We start from the raw sequence: 20,397 nt of genomic DNA on the forward strand, positions 1-20,397 counted from the left end.
CAACACAGGCAGGTGGGCCTCATGGGCCTCGTCCTCCATGGAAGCTTTGGAACTTTAAGAACCTTGGTGCATCCCTATCATGCCAATACTGGCAATGGTAAGGTAAGAAGGTCACAGGTTCCGTGTCAGCCTGAGCTTTGTAGGAGGCCCATCTTTAAATAAAATGAAAACTGTTATGTCGAGTTAAGCAAAGAGAATTAAGATTTGATCCCCCTTCCTGTTTACTCATAAGTATTTATGCTAATAGATAGAAAAGTGCAGGAACCATGAAAGTAAGTTACTGTCATTGATGTCACTTAACAAGGAATCTAGCAAACAGCAGGAGCTCGCCGAAGCAGATGGTGCAAAGGGGGAGAGGTTGATGAAGAGAGCAAGGTCTTTGAAGACACTCCAGGTGCTTGCTACAATTAAATGTCTGTAAAATCAAAGCCAAGCCAAGGATTTCAGTTAAAAAACCAGAGCCACTCCTTCCAAAATACAAACAAAATCAGCTTCCCTTGGCCACCTGCAGTGGACTAAATGGAAATTTCCACACAAGTGCTTTTATTAGCACTGTAGGTGATTGACATGCTCAAGCTGGGTGAGAATCCACATTAGTTTACATTGTAGACTCTACAGAGTAGCAGTGAGGTCAGATCTGAGCTCGGCAGTGTACTGTCTTGGAAACCCGGCTCCTTTCCTTACCTGACCTCTTTGTTAGTGTAGCTAAAGAAATGGGTGCAGCCGGGAGGTAGTGGTGCATGCCTTTAATCCCAGCACTCAGGAGGCAGAGGCAGGTGGATCTCTGTGGGTTCGAGGCCAGCCTGGTCTACAAAGCAAATTCCAGGAAAGGCGCAAAGCTACACAGAGATATCCTGTCTCAAAAAAAAAACCAAAAAAAGAAGAAGAAAAAGAAATGGGTGCAGATCCATAAGGTTTTTGTATGAATGAAATATAAATTGCTTGGACCATTACCTTTACCTTGCTTACTGCTTACTTCCAGGAATGAAATAGTTCCAGATAGTTGTGTCTGTCAAATGAATCAGAGGTATAAAAGGGCCAGATTATCGGTGTCCTCTGGGTTGCTTTCTGTTGGAAGTGCAGTCTCATGGTAACCAGGCTCTCTCTTTCACCTATCTGGAATCCTATTAGTTAAACCCATGTGAGTCGGTTTAAAAGGTGTAGGGAATCTTGTGGGAGAGAGGTCTAGGTCTAGTCGATTGCAGTTTGCCATTGCTTGACAACATACCTGAGAGAACCAACTGAAAAAGAGGACGTTTATGTGGGCTATGGTTTCAGAGTTTGTATGTAGTACATGATCAAGTCGCCTCTGCTGCCGTGGGGTTTGGGGTTGACACAGTGCATTATGGGAGAAGCCTGGTTGAGAAACCTGTTCAGTCCCATGTCATCCAGTAGTGCTTTCAGTAAGAGGAAAAGAAGGCTCCAGACTCTCCCATTATAGGACATACTTCAAGTAATCTAATTTCCACCCCGAGTTCCACCTCTGAAATATTCTACGACCTCCCATGCACTTATATAAGCTTGACACAAGCCACTTTGGAAGAGGGAACCTCAATAGAGGAAATGCCCCAACCAGATTGGCATGTGGGCAAGCCACTGGTGCATTTTCTTGATTGATGATTGATGTGGCTAGGCACAGCTCACTGTGGACAGTGCCACCCCTGGACTGGTGGTCATGGGTGCTGTAAGAAAGTACCTAATCAAGCCATAAGGATCCAACCAGAAAGCAGCACCCCTCCTTGGCCTCTGTACCCGTCCTCGCCACCAGGTTCCTACTTTGAGTTCCTTCCCTGACTTCCTTGGATTATGGACTGCGCTTTGTAAGATGAATAAACCTCTTCCGCCACAAGTTGCTTTTGGTCATTATTGTTTTACCACAGCAATAGAAACCCAAACTAAGATATCCCAATAGCACTAGGCTGGAGAACGAGCCTTTAACATAAGAGCATTTTCCGGAACTTTCCAGACCCCAACCATGGCCACGCTGAAAGGAAAGATAAAATAAACAACATGTTCTGTTTTCCCACAGAAAAGGAAGAAAACATCCTGACTAACTGCTCTCTTAGTTCACAGCTTTATTTCATTGTCTTCTCTTCATTAAGGCTGCTGTGGTACCATCTGCCCAAACCCTTAAAATTACCGACTTCAGCTTCAGTGACTTTGAGCTGTCTGATCTGGAAACAGCACTGTGTACAATTCGGATGTTCACCGACCTCAACCTTGTGCAGAACTTCCAGATGAAACATGAGGTAGGAAGGCAGTGATGGCCTTTGGTAAAAATGTGTGTGTGTGTGTGTGTGTGTGTGTGAGAGAGAGAGGGGGGGGGGGACTGGACCTGACTAAATAGCATGTAATAGGGGGTTTTCAGTTTTAATGCTTAACGTACCCTTGCCTAAGAAAAACCATCTGTCACAAAAAATACATTCATTAAACTGGGTGGTGGTGGCACACACCTTTAATCCCAGCACTCGGGAGGCAGAGGCAGGCAGATCTCTGTGAGTTCGAGGCCAGCCTGATCTACAGAATGAGTTCCAGGACAGCCAGGACTACATAGAAAAACCTTGTCTCAAAAAAAAAAAAAAAAAAATGCATTTATTGGATTCCTACCACGTGTCAAGCTCCAGGTTGGAGGAGACAGGAGAATTTTACTTACATTGACAGAAGTGACAAAGCAGGTGGCAGGCGATGCTGGGATGAGGGTGAGGGGAAGGTGGCCCGAGAAGCAGCCGGAAGGGTGAGCAGCAGAGCCAGTTGCCTGGTAAGCCCTCCAAGGGAACTAACTCCTCTCCTCCTGACAACAATGGCAACTCACTGAGGAATTCGAAGCCTGAGCTATCCTGACGTCATTGCCAAGATAACAATGTAGACCCCACCAGTACCAGGGCCATAGGTGCTGGTGAAGCCAGACTACTCAAAGGAGGTCATTTCCGTAGAGCAGAAGTGAGGCCCTTGGAACCCCAGTCTCCAAATACAGATTTCCTATATAAACTTTCAGTCTTCAAGGCTTTTACAATTCTGTTTAGCCTTCCATTAATTCACACAATGAAAAGTTACTCACATGTTCTTTGTGATTCCAATGCTGAGTTGACTGACCCTGCTCTTAAAGGCCTCACAGTATGGAAAGAAAACTGGGGGTGAATGTAACTAAGATTGACAGAGTGTCATTTATGTTCCTGGAGACCCTAATCTGACTCTTTCTTAAATTTAACCAAAGTTCATGCTACTTTTTCTTCAATGAAAACCAAACAATACCAATAGGTTAATAATGGGTCTGTTAGTCTGAGTGTTAGTTAAGGGATGCTGTGTTGTTTGATTATTCCAACAAGTTCTTATGAATGAATCTCATTCACGGATGAAGAAATGAAGCCATCGTGGAGTAGAAATGTCATGGGCTTCAATCATAGATCCCTTAGTGATCAGTCCACATTCACTTGGGCATTCATCTCTCACATTTTCAGTTTCTTCACCAGCTAGAGTAAATGATGTTACTGCTCTGCAGGATCTGTATGAATCACATGTTCATCTGTATATTACATGTCTGTATATGTGCACGCTTGTAATATTATACATAATCCACAGATACAGCGAGCATGTCAATTATTTCCCCTTCAGGCCAAATTTGACTCTGCTAAATCTCCATTACTGTTTTCCACTGTATGAGATAGGGCTCACTTTAAAAGTCTGCTCTGTAGATGTGATAAGTTCGCATCTAGAGTTAGAAGTCCTAAATATGGATCACCGTTTTACTTCCTAACTTGACCAGATCCACGTGTTCCTGGAGTGTTCACATCTGTAACTAACAATGACCCTCTTCCAAGGGCTTGGCTAGAACACAGGAGCGTGATTCTCTCCCAAAACTCCTCTTGTTGATTTACTTTTTGTTTGGTTTATAGGTAGCATTTGAGGATTGGGTAATACAGATAGATCCTCATTTTCCCTGGCAATCCTTTCCTCAGATTCTTACCCCTATCTTAAAGTAAAAAAACAAACAAACAATAGATCACTTCAGTGCCATGCAAAGAAACACATGAACAAAGTAAAAGTAATTCCTCAAGGCAATTTCTTTTTGGAAAAAAAAAAAATGGAACACGGTGACCCAGACAGGCTAGCGAGCACACCGGGGCAGGAAGTCTACCTCCTTTTTATTCTAATACAGATAGTGACTGTATTTTCCCCAGGCTCTGGCCTCCCGGTCCTGGAGATTGGCTAGTTTTAAAAGGCTCAGTGCAAAGGCAATGGAAGACAGTGATGTGCTGCAGCAGACCGACATCCAGGAAGGCAGGGAGCCCTCTGCATAAGCAAAAGCTTTGCCTGGTGGAAGAGATTAAACGATTTGAAGAAAGAAAAAAAAAGAGATTTGCATAAAAGTTGTACACGGTGGGGAGATGAAAAGATTTTAATTCCTTTACATAAAACTTTTACAAGGTGGAGGAAATTTGTGGAATATTGGCACTTTGAGGGCTAACTAACTTTACTTTAAAAAACAAAACATTTTTTACATTTATTCTGGGCAGCATTAACCTAGCTGTTAGGATTATTTTGGCTGGATATTTGGCCTAAGTAGCTGGTCTTCTCTTTTATTTCAGGTATTATTGTCAGTAGAATTCTAGGTGGAGAGAGTGCCCCATCAAGTGCCATTTCACACTGAACCACAGACCTTCAGCATTGATTTATGCCGGTGGCTGCCCTTGTCTGTTACCGCTCTCTCAGAGTCCACTTTATTAGGACAACACGTGTTGATCGTGTTCCCACGCCTGTCCTTTCTGTCTGTGCCCCCAAACTGTATATGCTGTGCTTCTTGCCATGGTCCCTGGGGAACTCAGGTCCTTAAAGCAGTTTCTTAGTCATGTAGGAAAAGATTTTTAAAACGGACTCAGAAACTCAAGAGTCATTTTTATCAGAGGTTAAGAGAAATAGAACAGTAAGATGCGGATCTCAGCAGCTGCCAGGAGCAGAGGAAGAGAGAAGACAAGGCTTTGTGAGTAGGTTAAGAAGCCACGCAGGCTCAGCAATGGAAGTCTTTGAGCAGCCGCTCCGAGTGGGAGCAGAGGAAAAAAAAATGCCCAGAGTGTCAACACAAACAGGTTTAGGGTTTGGGTCAGTTTGGTTTGGAAAAGGGAGATAGGAAGAAGGGAAGAAAATGTTATTCTCTGAATTGGAACTCAGAAAGTAAGTGGGCAGGCTTAGCAGTGAGTATATGGTCCTTGCATCATCCGCAATGGCTTCTGGGGGCTGGGAGTGCACATCTCTCTTGTTAAGACCTCCTTAGGTACTTCCTCATTCTCTTCTGGCTGTGGGCTGTCCCCCTAGAGATCCTAAGACTACCCTTTCCTTGTTGCAGACAGTCTTTGGCCTTCCTCAAAGGTGTTATCAACCACTGACCAGCCTCTTTACTGATAATTAACCTGAACCCTGTTTCAAATTCTAATATTCTCCCCTCCCTCTGAGACTCAGGAGATAGAGTCCAATGTATGTTGTGATGGAGGGGTCCATCCTCAAAAAGCCCCAAGCTGATAGGTTTTTACCAGATTCCTAACAGGAGTTATTTTAGGCACGGTTGAATCGCAGGGTATGAATATTTAATAAGAGCTTTGGGTTTTGAACTACTGAAGGATGTATTTGGACACCGAATTTCCAGTTTTCTCACTATTTTTCTCCCTGCTTTAATTCTGACAAGAGATTTTGTACACGGTGCTAGTGTGTACTCTCAAAACATATCAAAGTAAAACTTGTGCCTTTCATCTCAAATCATCCTGGTGTAGCTGGTCTACCATCTTTCCATCGAAGTGTTCAGAAGTGGCCAGAGTAAGGAAATCTGTACTGAGATTTCAGTGCTGAGGGAGCGCACATCCAACAAGGGTAACTCACAGGGCCCAGTGCTTAGAGATCCCGGGGTTCTTGGTTGGAGAATTCCCTGTGAACTGAGCCACAGCACTAGAAGAAAAAGTTGTAAAAAGGAAAGTGATTACACCAAGTCCTTGGTGATCGAGCTGTTTCTACCAACAGCGAAGAGACTCCGGCTCAGCCCCCATAGCCAGTCACAACGTTGAAGAATTTGAAAGCTGCGTTCTTTCCCCTTGTCCTTTTCCCAGTCCTCAGGCAATGCTCTTTGTGTTCGCAATATCCCCAGTGATACACTTGGGGAAAGCACATACTTGTTTTATAAAAATAGAGTAAATCATTCAGATTTTAAGAGAGGCAGACTAGTAACACAAACGGAATCACCATGCTTAGATCTTGGGTCCCTGAGGATTTCATTTCATACTCCACTTAGAAGTTAAATAAATCCCAACTTGGGAGACTTGCTTGAACAATTTTGCCTTTCCCCGCCTCTTCCCATCTTTTAAAATAAATTTTTTCCATATGGGTCCCAGGAGCTTTCCTTTGTATACATTATCTCCAAATTTTGGTATCTTGGTGGCCAGACGTTAACAGTGCCTAACACTTAGGCAGAGCCGAAAGTGTAAGAATCTGATGAAGAGGGCATTAAGACCTGTGATTCTAGTTTGTCCTGAATCCTGAGCTGGACACCTCGACCCCAGGCCACCTTAGATCCTTGCGCACCAGTGTACAACATGAGAGCGTGGAGAGCGCTCATTCCCCAACACTCACGCCGTAGGACTCTGGATTCTAAGGAGGACATGGGGGAATATTTTTTATGAAGGTAGTTAGTGTCCTACCCTTGACAAAATACCTTTCTTTGAAATATTATCCATTTTTCTTCTAATTTAACTAGGTTAACTTGGTAGGTTCTGGACTGAACTGGCTATATTTGAATTTTGGCCCTGCCCCTTATAAACAACTACCACTGACAGGTTGCCTGTTTGAGTGTAGGGTTCTTTCTTTCTCTCTCTCTCTCTCTCTCTCTCTCTCTCTCTTTCTCTCTCTCTCTCTCTCTCAAATAGCTATTCATTTTTTCCTAACATATGTTTTTATTGATTATTTGGGAGTTTCACATAATGCCCCCGATCACATTCACTTGCCTGACTTCCCAGGTCTGCCCGCCTCCTTGGGACCTTCTCCAAAGAAAAGAAGAAAAGAAAAAGGAAACAAACAAACAAAAAACCAAAAACAGTCCAGTTCATATTGCCCATATGTTCACTGGAGCCTGGTGAAACTTCCCGTGGCCAGACCCTTAAAGAAAACTGAATCCTTCCCCATCCCCACCCCCAACCCACCAGAAGCCACATGGAGAGCCATGTGAAGCCATATGAAGAGTATCGGTTTCTTCCTTTGTGAAAGGAGTCATGCACCCTGCCCCGCCCCCTGAGATTGTAAGGATTGAACGTGACTGCTGCACAGTGCCTGGAACTTAGAAAATGATGACTAACTTGGCAATTATTGTCACTTCCTTATTATCCTTCATTTCCTAAAGGTTCTTTGCAGATGGATCTTAAGTGTCAAGAAGAATTATCGGAAGAACGTTGCCTATCACAATTGGAGGCATGCCTTTAACACGGCACAGTGCATGTTTGCTGCCCTGAAATCAGGCAAGATTCAGGTACTACAGAGCCATTCAGAGTCCTGCTTAGTAGAGCTTACAGCATATGTTTTCAAATTATTTTTAATGTGCAGCTATGGTCATTGAACAATTTACCACATAGTGACTCATGGTTGGTTGGAGATTAGCACCGCAGAATAGTTGGCTGTTAACTTTCTTTCATTTGTAATAAATATGATGTAGTAAAATCTCCCAACTTCATGTTACATTTTAGCAGTCTTTGGGAAAATGAATATTTCTGTCAGAGGAAGACATTGAGAGAAAAATAGTACATTTATCATATTCACAGTCAATTGCTCCATAGCAGAATTTCTCAAATTCCACCAAGTGCTGTCATAGATGAGCTCATCATTGTCTGTCCTACTCTGTGTGGAAGGCGGTTACTTCTATACATGCTATTTCAGACAGGTTTTGGTTTCATGTGCCTTGATCACAGGCTGATGAAAAGGAAGACCAGTGTAGAAAGCATTTCCATAAAGCATTCATTTCCAGACAAATTCTATTATATCTCTGTCCTTAGACTTTATCTTCAGAGGGAATTGACCAGTTATTATGAGTAAGTGATTCTAGATATCTGTTACATAAATTAAATTTAGAGCCTCTCAGTTTTAAAAAGTAAATTAAAAAAAACATTATTCTCTGTCAAATATCCTACTTTCAGGGGTGGCACATTTTAAATGGCCAATTTTAAACGAAATGACTGGACTTGGGTTTAGCTTAGGACTGAACACTGGAATAGCTTGTGTAAATCCCTGGATTTGATCACTGCATATAGCAAATAAATAAAAGAAGAACCATTGTCCAAGGAGCCATACAGAATAACATAGTGCTGCTCCACTCCCACAGAAGCGTTTCTAAAACCATAATGACTTTGGGTCGTGCAAGAATCCTAAGGTTCTCACCACCGAAAGCTACCCCTGGCTTTCATGATGGAGAATGAGATCATGTTTTTACACATGCTTCAAAGCTTATAGTATTGGGAATTCCAGAATAGAGTGGCATGGCATTTTAACTTGCATTTCCTTACTGACGATGGGAATAGTACTGTAAATAGTATAAATGGCAAGTACTCAAAAATAACCACTATGTAGCTTGCGCATATATTACACAACTTTTGAAAGCAATTTTCCCCCAGTAATCCCTTTTCTACTGTTTTGTTTAATAGTCATGTTGTCTAGGTTCCTTAAGGATATAACAGCCGATCACAGACAGCAAAGCAATGGTTACAAAAAACAAGAGAAAAAGATAATTAAAGTTTGTTATAATCATTCCACATGCATAAAAGTAAGATTCATGACATTAACTGTGGGGTGGACAGATTATTCTTTTTTTTTTTTTCACTTGAAAAAGTTGTATAGCATGTGTGTGTATCTGTGTGCACATAGGTCATATACATGTGCAGAGGTCAGAGGCCACCTTTTGGGAGTTGGTTCTCTCCTGCCACTGTCTGTTACCAAAATTGAACTCAGGCTGCCCCCGAGACTGCTGACTGGTCCTGGAGTACTCAATTTTGAAGCATTTCAACCTTTTCCGATGTCCAGTGACTTTTGTAATAGCTTGTGGTGAATGACAGTACAGATGATCAGCCACAGAGCAGAGTTTCTAGAGTCTCTGTGACCGCCTGCACAGAAGTGCGGGAATAAACACTGAAAAGTCCCAGGAGAACACCCTGGCCCGTGGTTTATCTTTCTTTTTCTTGACTTCAATGCCTTTGCACACAGAACAAGTTGACGGATCTAGAGACACTTGCATTGCTGATTGCTGCTTTAAGTCATGACTTGGATCATCGTGGTGTGAACAACTCATACATACAGCGGTAAGATGGTTTCTTCAAGAAAACAACATGTTTCTGCTAAATCACTGAACTGTGTTTTAAGTTAGAGCTACAAAAAACCAAAAAGACAAAATGCTACAAAATATTAGTTGGTCAAGTTTCATTGCATGGTCTGGCTATGTTTAAGGAAAATAGGAGGCGAATGCAAGTGTAATAATACTTTATTGATCACATTTCAGGCCTGAAGATCAAACAGTATATTTAAAATCTTATTACATACTTACTGTGAGTTTTGCTTTAGTTTTTGTGCACCCAGCTTAAGAGCTTCTTTAGAAAACTATGGGGGCTGGAGAGATGGCTCAGAGGTTAAGAGCACTGACTGCTCTTCCAGAGGACCTGGGTTCAATTCCCAGCAGCCACATGGTGGCTCACAACCATCTGTAATGAGATCTGGTGCCCTCTTCTGGCCTGCAGGGACACATACAGGCAGAACACTGTATACATAATAATAAATAAATATGAAAAACAAACAACAACAACAAAAAACTATGAAGAAGAGTCCAGAAGGGGTAGAATTTTTACCCTGGAGTAGAAAGACATTTGAAGAAGTGCTTAGTATGGCCCTGCTTACTTATGATGCTCAAGGGACATTTTAGTTTTAGTGGATGTTCTAACACAGTGTTAGAGAACATAGGCTCTGTGGTCAGGCTGTGGCTCTGCCTGAGTTCCTGTGTAGCCTTGGACAAGGAGGCTGATTTCTCTAGACCTTAATTTCCTTTAAAATGGAGATGATGGCATCCCCATATCACAAAGTTGGTGTACGTTTCCAAAGACCACACACATTACCACCAAGTGAAACGTTTAGTGTCTATTGTGATAAATCCTAGCCTAGTTACTAGAGTTGTAGCAAGTGTTGACACTCTCGTAGACTGATCTTACTAGTGAGATTCTAACCACTGGGACAAGAGTCTTCAGGTACCTTCAAGGTCCAACATTTAGGTGGCATTTTGTGATGGCAACTGAGCTGATAAAACTAACAGTTGAAAAGTCTGTTTTAATGACAGAATCTCTTACTACTGAGTGTTTTTGTAAGTGAGCCAGTCTCACAGGGGAGTTCCAGGTGTCTCCAGGGTGTGTGAGAAAGCTCACTGGTCGCCGGTCCCTTCATGTGACTAACAGAAGACGTCCTGTAAGAATTCTAGTAGGCAAACAACCATGTCCTGTGCTGCCCTTCATGAAATAAGAGAGAACATCCTTGCCCTGTCACAGACTGGCTTTTTCTACCTGAAAACCTAAAGATTTGGAGAAGACACTTGGTGACATGTCCTGTGTCCCTGTGCCTTATTTGTGATCCCAAGTGTCACATAAACATTATTGACAAAAGAGAGCAACAGGAAAGGATCCACAGTGTGTCAGTCTGTATAGCATGGCTATACTCCCTGCCTAGTTCAGAAAGGAATATTGTGTTATTAGTATATATACGGTTAACTATTATAGACATTGCTCTTATGTTCCTCTATATAAGTGAAGAAAAAAATTGCAACTTTTTTCTTTTATTTAAAAATAACTATTATTAAACTATTAAAAAAAACCCTATTATTAACCAGAAGAGCTTCTGGAGAGATGGCATCTTCTCTTTAGGTAAAAAAAACATCCTGGAGGGACAGGGAGTCTGTTGTAGAATATTAGTTGAAGATGTGTTACATTCATTTATGCTGTAGAACATTTGTTTAATGATGCAAAGATGTGTTGCATTCTTTTATGTTGAATTTGTTTAACTCTGTGCAACTGTGTACTTTGCCTGTTTAAAACACCCGGTTGGTCTAATAAAGAGCAGAATGGTCAATAGCTAGGCCAGAGGAAGGATAGGCAGGGCTGGCAGGCATAGAGAATAAATAGAAGGAGAAATCTGGGAAGAGAGATTGAGGAGCAAAAAAAAGGAGCAGGAGAGGAGGACATCAGTGGCCAGTCACCCAGCTACCCAGCAAGCCATGGAGTAAGAAGTAAAGAAAGGCATACATAATAGAGAAAGAAAAAAGCCCAGACACAAAAGATAGATGGACAATTTAAGTATAAAAGAAAAACTGGCAAGAAATAAACAAAGCTAAGGTGGGGCATTCATAAGTAAGAATCAGGTTCCGTGTATTTACCTGGGGGCTGGGTGGCAGGCCCCCAAAGAGCTCAGAGTAAAAATCCCAGCTATAGGGCCAACACTACACAACACATGGATTGTAGAATCTCACTTTCTCACACACAAAGTAGGACATTAACCAAGCAATAACTCTAGAAAAAGCTAAACAGTTCAGAGACTGTTATTTCTTCATCCTTGTGTTTTGAGTAAAGGAAAACGGGTCTTTTTCCTTCTTTGCTGGTAAAAACTGATATTTAAAGTAGGATTTGCTTCACAAGTGGGCACTTGAGGTAGTAAGATACTGTAAGCAACCCTATATAAAGTTCTGACTTCTAGAGGGGCATACAGTACCCAGAACCCATGAAGTGTCCAGACTGACACATAGTAAAAAAAAATAGAAAAATAAATATAAAGAAGATAGAGAAATAAGAGCAGTTAGTCACCAAGAAGGAAATGTTCGAGTAATGGAAGGAGGTGTCCATGGGTTATAGAGTCAGAAACTGAAATCCTTCTTCCTCTTAAGTGATTTGAGAAAACTACTTTGATGTAAGGTTTTCCTTGAGTAGGAGGCTATCCCTTGGCCCACTGTTGGCCCTTCCTCTCTTCTCCCTCCCTCCCTTCAGAAGACTGCCATCACCAGGGCGTCCCACTGGTATCCTGTGATAGATGCTCTCAGGTGAACCGCCAAGCACTGGTATAGACTGTGGCTGTAGTTCAGTTGGTCGAGTGCTTGCCTAAGTATTCATGAAGCCCTGGGTTTGATCCTTAGCACCATATAAACCAGACTCAGGCAGCAGAGGCAGGAGAATCAGAAGCTCAAGATTAACCTCCGCTACATAGCAAGTGTGAGGCTAGCCTGAGCTACACAAGTCTCTACCTCAAAACAATAAAACAAAATGAGTGGTGGTTAGAACACAGTAGCTGAAGAACAAACATTCACTTAAAATTAGTCATAAAACTTGCATTATAGAGAAACTTTCTATATCAGACCTGTAGTCAATATCATAGGACTTATATGTGCTTAGTTTCAAGTCCAATGATTATGGAATGATTCAGCCAAAGTATGCTAGTATGTTAGGCTTATGCATGATGAGCAATTGCTAGAGTTTTAGTTCTTTGCTAAGCAGAAAGAGAGCTAGTTACATGTACAATGTGGTCCTGGCCTGCAGTTCCTGACCCTTGGAATGGCAGTGAAGGAAATTAGTGAGTCCTGAGTCATCTAATGAAGTGGACTTCAAGTGTCCATCGGAGAAGGAGTTTGGCCAAGCATCGTGTTGTCCATATCCACTATTCATAGAGAAAATGAGACTTAATGCTGGATGCTGAAAGTGGGTGGACTGTCAGCTGAAGGACAAGGATATTCCAGGATGCTGTGAAGTGGGCACTTCACGGCACAGCAGTGGTAGACAGCAAGAAAACAGACTGGCAGGAGCCACAGGACCCCCTCAAGGGAGGGATGGAACACTCAGTGGTATATACTAAGATTGATAGAATTTGTAAAAGGAATTGTTGCCATAGGCAATAAAAACATTATTTAGGAAGAAAGTCACAGCATGAACCACATGGTAAACAGACTGAAATGAGAACCAGAGAGCTCAATTGGGAAACTGCCACAACAAGCCAGGTGTGAACTAACAGTCACACTGAGTGGAGGGGAAGAGGCCGAGGAAGGATGGTAATTTAATGTAGGGAAGCTAGATGTAGGCATGAAGAAAGGGAAAAAAGCATGACTTCCAATCTAAAAAATTGCAACAACCACAGTGCGCTGTAATGAGCGTGAAGAAGCAGGGATACGGGTCACAGAGCAGTGGAGATTCCAACCCAGGGTCCATATGGCCGACAGACGGAATCAAGAATGCTGTTTGTGCTTGTGAAAAAGAAGCCTGGGAGACAGCACTGTTTTTCTCACAGGACGTTTATTTTGAATCAGTTTTTAAGGCTGTCTGTTTCTAGTATATTTCCTAATACCACTGTCCAAGATAGACCAATAACTGTTCAAGACAGGAAAACACAGAGAGAGTATGCCAGTCCATTAACACTCACTGACATCAGCGTGGGAATGAAATTCCACAGCCGTAGTGGGTTAAATAGGTCTAAATAGGTCCTTCTGGTGTGCCTTAAATAGAGGCAACATGAATACTTGGGTTTCCATGCTTTTTTTTTTTTTTTTTTTTGTAAACAGGAAATCTGAGGCATTTTTCACCCATTGCTTGATTCATGAATTTGTATTTTTAGAATGTAAGTAAAGACAAACACATTTTGGCATTTGTCTGTCTCACAAGCCCCAAATCCTCTCTAATCTGAAGCAGTTCTTTCTGCTTCATCTAAAAACGGGAAGTACGTTTGAAGTTCTGACTGGTTTGTATTATATCCATGTAATTGCATTTCCTACACCAGCTCCCAGCTAGGTCAGTGGACAGACATTGCATAGGACCCTGCGGCTCCGTGACAGTGAGAGGATACACTTGACCTAGGTCCCGCTGAAGCCCTAGCTGGAGATAAAAGTTGGTGTGTGCATAGCTTACTGGTGAATAGGGCCTCAAGAAGCACAAAGAAAGGCCTGGAACGAACCAGGGAAGGAGGGATATTATCCAGATATACACTCCTATGTATGAGCAACTGGTACTCAATCCTGCCAGAGGTGATTTGGAGGAAGCTTATAGAAGGAGACCCCGAGCCATTCAGCTTTAAGGCAGAAGGTAGTGTTCCCCAGGCCTTAACTCATCTACACTGGTCAGTGAGTGTGCAGTTCACCAGTTCACCCCCACAGGCACCCGCTGTAGGGTCAGATGAGAGGTACCTAGGGCGGACCAGGACAAAGTAGAGAGCTTTCTGATTGACACCTGTGTCGTGTCTGTTAAAGTATGAATGAAACGCTCTGTCCCTGGCTGAAGTGAGAGGTGGGTGTGAGGATTCTGATACAGTACTTACACACTGAAATACAACAATGATAAACCAAATGGCACACTGCCTGCCATGTTACAGGCTCTTGATAAATGGAGACTCTTACACCGGGATGAACAGATGTTAGCAAATTCAAAAGGTTTATAGTCTGATGAGGTGAAAGATTTAATGGCAGGTGCTGGGCAGATCCGATCAGATGCTAACAATGTGTCTGCTAACTTCTAAGTTTGGGGCTTTACATTTATGAGGGTTGGTTGGCTGGTTGGCTGGTTGGCTGGTAGGTTCCAGGACATGTTCCCGTTTTGTATTCTAGGCTGGCCTCTGACTAAAGCCCCTCTAGCCTCAGTTTCCCTACTGTACCGCCCTGCTTTCATTGTCATCATGCTCCTTAATTCTTTTGTAAACAAGAATAATGACACCTGAAGGCTTTTCTCTCCTTATTCCTGAAGCGAACGAGGGACGTGGTCGTTACGCTAGTGAAGTTGAGTTGAATATGAAAGAACAGAGAAGAACAGGGAGTCCATGGAAAGATTCAGAGGAGAGGTCATAGACGCCTGATCTCATCACAGGCCAAGTCCTTGCCAGCTGCCATGTGATCCACCGCCACAGCATCTCTAAGATAACTCTCCTCCTGGCTGCCACCGCCTTCACGGAGGCACTCCAGTATCACAGAGTGCCCTACCTGACCTGTGGTAGTCCGCACATCACAGCAAACCCTTTTTAACAAGTCCTTCCAGGCAACTCGGTTCATTGTCTGTTCATTTTCTTACACTGAGCTCGGCTCCAGGTCCGTGGTATAGGTCATCAAATAGGTGGAGTGAAGAATAAAAGTAGCCAAGGATTGGGAAAGGTCATGTCCAGAGCGGCATTAAGTCGGCAAGATAGACAACAATTTAAACAATAGAAATAGGCGAGGTTGCACATTCGTATTTTCTAGCAGTATTGTGGGACTTTGCAGTTCATAAACCCCATCCCTATAAATTTTAAGAATCACAGAATGCTTTTGTCGCTTTGAGAAGGAATCATGAAAAGTGTGGGTTTTCACAGGGGAAGGGTCATGAGAAATGAAGTGGAGGACTCTTCCTGTCCTGCTTTAGAAGTTGTCCTGTGCCACTGTCCCACACATACAGTAAACAGTACACTCCCCCTCTATGCACCCAGCAGGAAGTCTACACTGCTTCCCCCGAGTTCAGCTGAGAAAGCTTGCCTGCACTCAGACAACCCTTGTGACTCAGCATCCTCCTTCCTGCTCTCCCCACTCCTTCACTCTTCCCCTCTTTCCAGGGCTGTGTGCTTACTGACCCCTTGTCTTGCTGTCCATCACTCACACACATCCCATCACAGTGGCTTCTTTCCTCATATGTAGGCGCACACGGATAAACTAACCTTCAGCCTGAGCCGGGCAGAGGAAACAGCAACACGGATTTGTTCCAGATCTAACGTCAGTTGCCGCGTGGAAAATGAAAACCAATACAATAACACTTAGATATTGTGGAGTGGTACATGGCTGTGCCTAGGGCTAGCCGTCTTCTGCCCTTGTTCCTCACATCTGTTGTTTTCAATACTCAAACCAGTGACCCTGGTCTTTGAACCAGAAGCATCCTTGTTTGAAAATGCTTTGCGTCAGTACTTATTTCTGAGCGATTACCCGACGCGCCTCAGCAGGGGAGAAAATTATTAGTGTGGTTAGTTTTGAGATAATTTCGGTTAATAGTGATAATGAACTGGTGAAGTGACAAACACATTTGGCAACCTTTTCTTTCTCTCTTTCTTCAACATAATCACTCAGGAGTGAACACCCACTGGCCCAGCTGTACTGCCACTCCATCATGGAACACCATCATTTTGATCAGTGTTTGATGATCCTAAACAGCCCAGTAAGTACAGCGTTTATTGTCATGAACCTTAAAAGAGAGCTTTATAAATGCAGTTTTATTTTTAGGTTTTGGACTTCTTCCCAGCATCATAAATTCTTGAACTTTCTCTATTCCTTTTTGGGTAAGGAAGGAATAGCCAAAACATTTGACATCTCTTACCGCCTCACTTCTGGACAGTAAGAACTATCTAATGTTGCCCATGAAGGGAATTTGATCACTGATCTTTGATTACTTCAAACTAGAAACAATACTGGTGCTTTATGGCTCCTGCTCAACTTTTTAAAGAAATGAAGTGGTACATACAGATCAGTATCTGTTTCTTCTCCTTCCTTTCCTTTGGGCTGTGCTGGGATCAAACCTAGGACCTTGTAGCTGCTAACCAGGAGTTTTTCTCCTCAACTGTATCCCGGTCTGTTTTGTTGGAGCTCCTAGCTGCTCACAGACTGTTCTCTCCAGGAATGAGAAAGCTGTTTGACAACTTGGATACGTGAATATTAGTAAGTGGGAGAAAACTGGTGGTAGTTTGCTAAGTAAACACACATGTTTAGGAACAGACCATTGACAGAACGGGTATCAGAACATTAACTGGATTGAGTTGTCTAATGAAACTGGTGGTAGTTTTTATTTTTCTTTTTGGATTGTTAATTATTCATGTTATTTGTTGCCTGTCTGTGTTAACTTTATAAGAAAAAAAAAGTTTTTGCTATTACATTAAATAGTCACAATACATGATTCATAATCTCAGGCAATTTTATCACAGTGTTTTCATGTTTGCTAGGGTTGGGTCTAGTTTTTCCCTGAATGCTAAGGGAGAACTAGGGGTCACATTCTGGTCACTATTATTACATCCAACCATAGAATATACTGCTCTCCTGCCACAGACCAAAATGGCTGCTCCAGGATAATAGTTCACACTGAGGCCAATTTCTTCCGTTACTGCCCCACAAGTATTTCCTGTTCATTGCTGTGCATTTCTTCTAACTCCTTCCTTTCTCCCAAGCCTCTGTGCTGTTTTCTACCTCTTCAACTGGAGAAAAGGAAAGTAGAATGGGCAAGAAAAGAGGTCTGGCCTTTCCTACCAACTGACATTGTACCACTCTTTGTACCTGGTAGGCATTTGTAATTCTGTCATCCCTGCAGAGCACCCTTGTGAAGATACTCCACATCAGCTACAGAATGGCCAGCCAATCTGGTCCTGCCTTGAGACTTCCTGGGCAGGATGCATCACAAGTCCATTCTAGTCCCACCTCCCCCACTGAACATAGGAGACATACACAGGGTCTCTCTCCTACTGGAGGCAAAGGGAATTCTCACCTCTTCCACAATATCTTAGGGTAACTAAAAAGTTAGGGAGTGTGCAACTTGGGTTGCAGCTCAGAGGTAGAGTGTTTTGCACATGTAAGGCACTGGGTTGGACCTCCCCAACACTGCCCCCCCACAAAAAAAAAGTTATACAACCTTTTTTGGCTCCTTCTTCAGAAAGTTTATGTGAGGCTTAATAGAATGTTTGCTGTAACATATATCGTGAATTAGTTGATATGTGATTGGTATCATTTTAATGTGTTGTCTAGGGTGAGCAGTGTAAGAATTATGGGAGCTGTTAGATTCTGGTATTTAGTAAGAAAGTATTTGAAGAGTGAGAAGCAGGCTCTTGTGCCCTCCACTCCAGGCTGTGTGAGGCTTTTGACAAGGCTCTGCCTTTCCCATCAAATACCATATACACTGCCTCACGTCCCACAGCCCAGCATTTTCTTCTCCTGCTCTTGTGTGCTTTTAGTGCATTTGGAGGGAGCCTCCATGCCTGCTGGGCCCACTCACCTCCGGAGAGGACCTCTCTGCTGTGCTTTGTGCTCTGGTTCCAGAGTGGCATAGGTTTTGAGTGATCTGTCCCAACACTGCTTTTCCCATACATTATGTTATTTTTAGTGTATAATTTCCCAAAATTGAAACTGAAGAAACATATGTGTGTTACAGTAGAAATATCTGTACTTTCTTTGGGAAAATGCTCTGTAGCTAAAGCTTTTTATTTATTTTTGGGTTGATTTTTTTTTTTTTTAACATGGGTTGCTGGCCTCTCTCACCGAATAGCTGAAAACTAATCATAAGCCCCTAATCCTCTGCCTCTACCTCCCAAGTGCAGGGATTACAGGAGTGTGCTACCACACCCTACCCAAAAACATCCTGCTGGTGTCTTATTTCAAGTTCAGTTCCAAAGCAAAGAAAATTACTAACCTTTTAAAAGGTATATTAAATATTTCCCATCATACTTCTTTTGTTAAATATGTAAATTGTTATATAATATGCTCTTAGCATAGCTTACAAGAAATCTGGCTGTACATTTAGCTGGCTTAAGTTATAAGAGCTGTCTGTGTAGTTTATCTTTGTAAGCACAATTAAATAAAAAAATACAGATTGAACTCTTTGGGGAAAAACTGGGACTGCAGTATCAAAATATTTCAGTTTCTCCTGGCAATTGTTTTATCTTAAAAGTAAATAAAAGCATCAAATGTTTTCTGAATAGTTTCATTTGGCCCAGTTCTAAAATGATGAAATATTTTAGAATCATGATTGTGGTTGTAACCACAAATTTGGCCTTTGATTTAATTCGTGAATCTCATTAGTCCCTAATCACGGTCTTTTCCCCGAGCCGAGCAAACCAGCAATTCCCTCACCTCATTCTTCGCCTCCAGATCTCATTTCTAAAGCTCAGAGACTTAGAAAGCCATGGGATTCGGTTCGCACACTTGGAGTGGATCTGGAGTGGCTGAGCTCTGTGCTTTGTTTAGGACGGGATCAAAGAGCCACTCTGCTTTAAATTACAGACCAAAATTACAAGATGTTATGTCACAAAAACTTTCAGTGATGTATCCATGGATTGCCCCTTTGCCCCCCCTTTTTCCGAAAAATATTTTACTAATATGGGAAATATGATCTACAAAAATTCCTGCATAAATAGTACATGGAAAAAATTAGAATGTTTTTTTTATTATTCTTTTGAAGGATATAATATAATTACACCATTTCTTCTTTCTTTTCCTTCCTTCCAACTCTCCCATCTATCCCTCCTGGCTCTCTTTCAAAATCATAGCCCCTTTTAAAATTAATTATTGGGGTGGTGTGTGTGTGTGTGTGTGTGTGTGTGTGTGTGTGTGTGTGTGTATTATTAGACATGTAAACATAATCTGTTTAATCTGTATAATGTTGCTTGTATGTAAGTTTTCAGGGCTGACCATTCAGCACTGAATAACGTGTTGGTGTGTTCTTCCCTGGGAAACTGTTTTCCTGTTCTCAGCATAGGGGTTGCTCCCTTCCCAGCATCCTTTGCAGACCTTTGAGCTCATGCTTTCTTAGATCACCAGCTAGTAAGCACCTGTGGCTCAGACCTGCTAACCATCTATAGTGTCGTGTTCATAAGGGACACATACAGTTCTCAGTATTGGTTAAGATTTATAAACGTGAGCCAGAAATGCTACCTGCCAAGTTTGCTACAGAAGCCAAAAGGAGTGTCTCTTTAATAATCAGTTACCCCAAAATTTCACAACTCCACTCATATTTATTGGTATGATCTTGAGTTTTCACTTTCACTTTTTTTCTATTATAGTAGTTGATCTGCCCAAAGGAAAGGGACATACTTACATAGTTTTTAGATTTCAACTCAGTCTCAAGGAGATTATGAGTTGGAAATACACATGTACAGAAGCAGAGATAATGTCATGTGGCTGTTCTTATCTTACATGACAGGGTGTACATGGTGAGAAGGAATAGGAAAGATACTACTTCATAGAATATACCCTTTAAAAAGCAGGCTCAGAATACTAGGCATGTGTTTAAGTCATGTGACTATCTTCAGAGTTTGTTCTCAAGAGAGGGTAGAATACTAACCATGTTTTTCTTTTTACATAAAGGGCAACCAGATTCTCAGTGGCCTCTCCATTGAAGAATATAAGACCACACTGAAAATAATCAAGCAAGCCATTTTAGCTACAGACCTAGCACTGTACATTAAGTAAGTTTCAAGAAGAGATGCCCTCCAAAACAGGTCTTGAAAATGTTTTCATATCCACACTGGGAAATCCCTTTCAAAACAAGCATCCGGACACAGCTACCAAAACTGGAAAATTTTAAAGTCAAAGGAGTCCACTGCATTGTGCACTCACTGCTCCAGACAGTAGCATGGGGTGGTTCATGATGCTCTTCTCTTGCCATGTCT

The 20,397-nt window shown here is 42.2% G+C and overlaps 1 protein-coding gene across 3 annotated transcripts in view; it reads left to right on the forward strand.

The window, feature by feature from the left end:
• Positions 1-20,397, forward strand: part of Pde5a (phosphodiesterase 5A) — a 136,164-nt gene that overhangs the window by 98,765 nt on the left and 17,002 nt on the right. For all 3 annotated transcript variants that reach the window (XM_036191556.1, XM_036191557.1, XM_036191558.1), the window contains exons 12-16: positions 2,103-2,249; positions 7,376-7,501; positions 9,223-9,317; positions 16,100-16,187; positions 20,093-20,193. In XM_036191556.1, coding sequence (XP_036047449.1) covers positions 2,103-2,249; positions 7,376-7,501; positions 9,223-9,317; positions 16,100-16,187; positions 20,093-20,193 — 557 coding nt within the window. The remainder of the gene's footprint in view (positions 1-2,102; positions 2,250-7,375; positions 7,502-9,222; positions 9,318-16,099; positions 16,188-20,092; positions 20,194-20,397) is intronic.

This window comes from Onychomys torridus, chromosome 6, assembly GCF_903995425.1.
Source record: "Onychomys torridus chromosome 6, mOncTor1.1, whole genome shotgun sequence".
Lineage (NCBI taxonomy): Eukaryota > Metazoa > Chordata > Mammalia > Rodentia > Cricetidae > Onychomys > Onychomys torridus.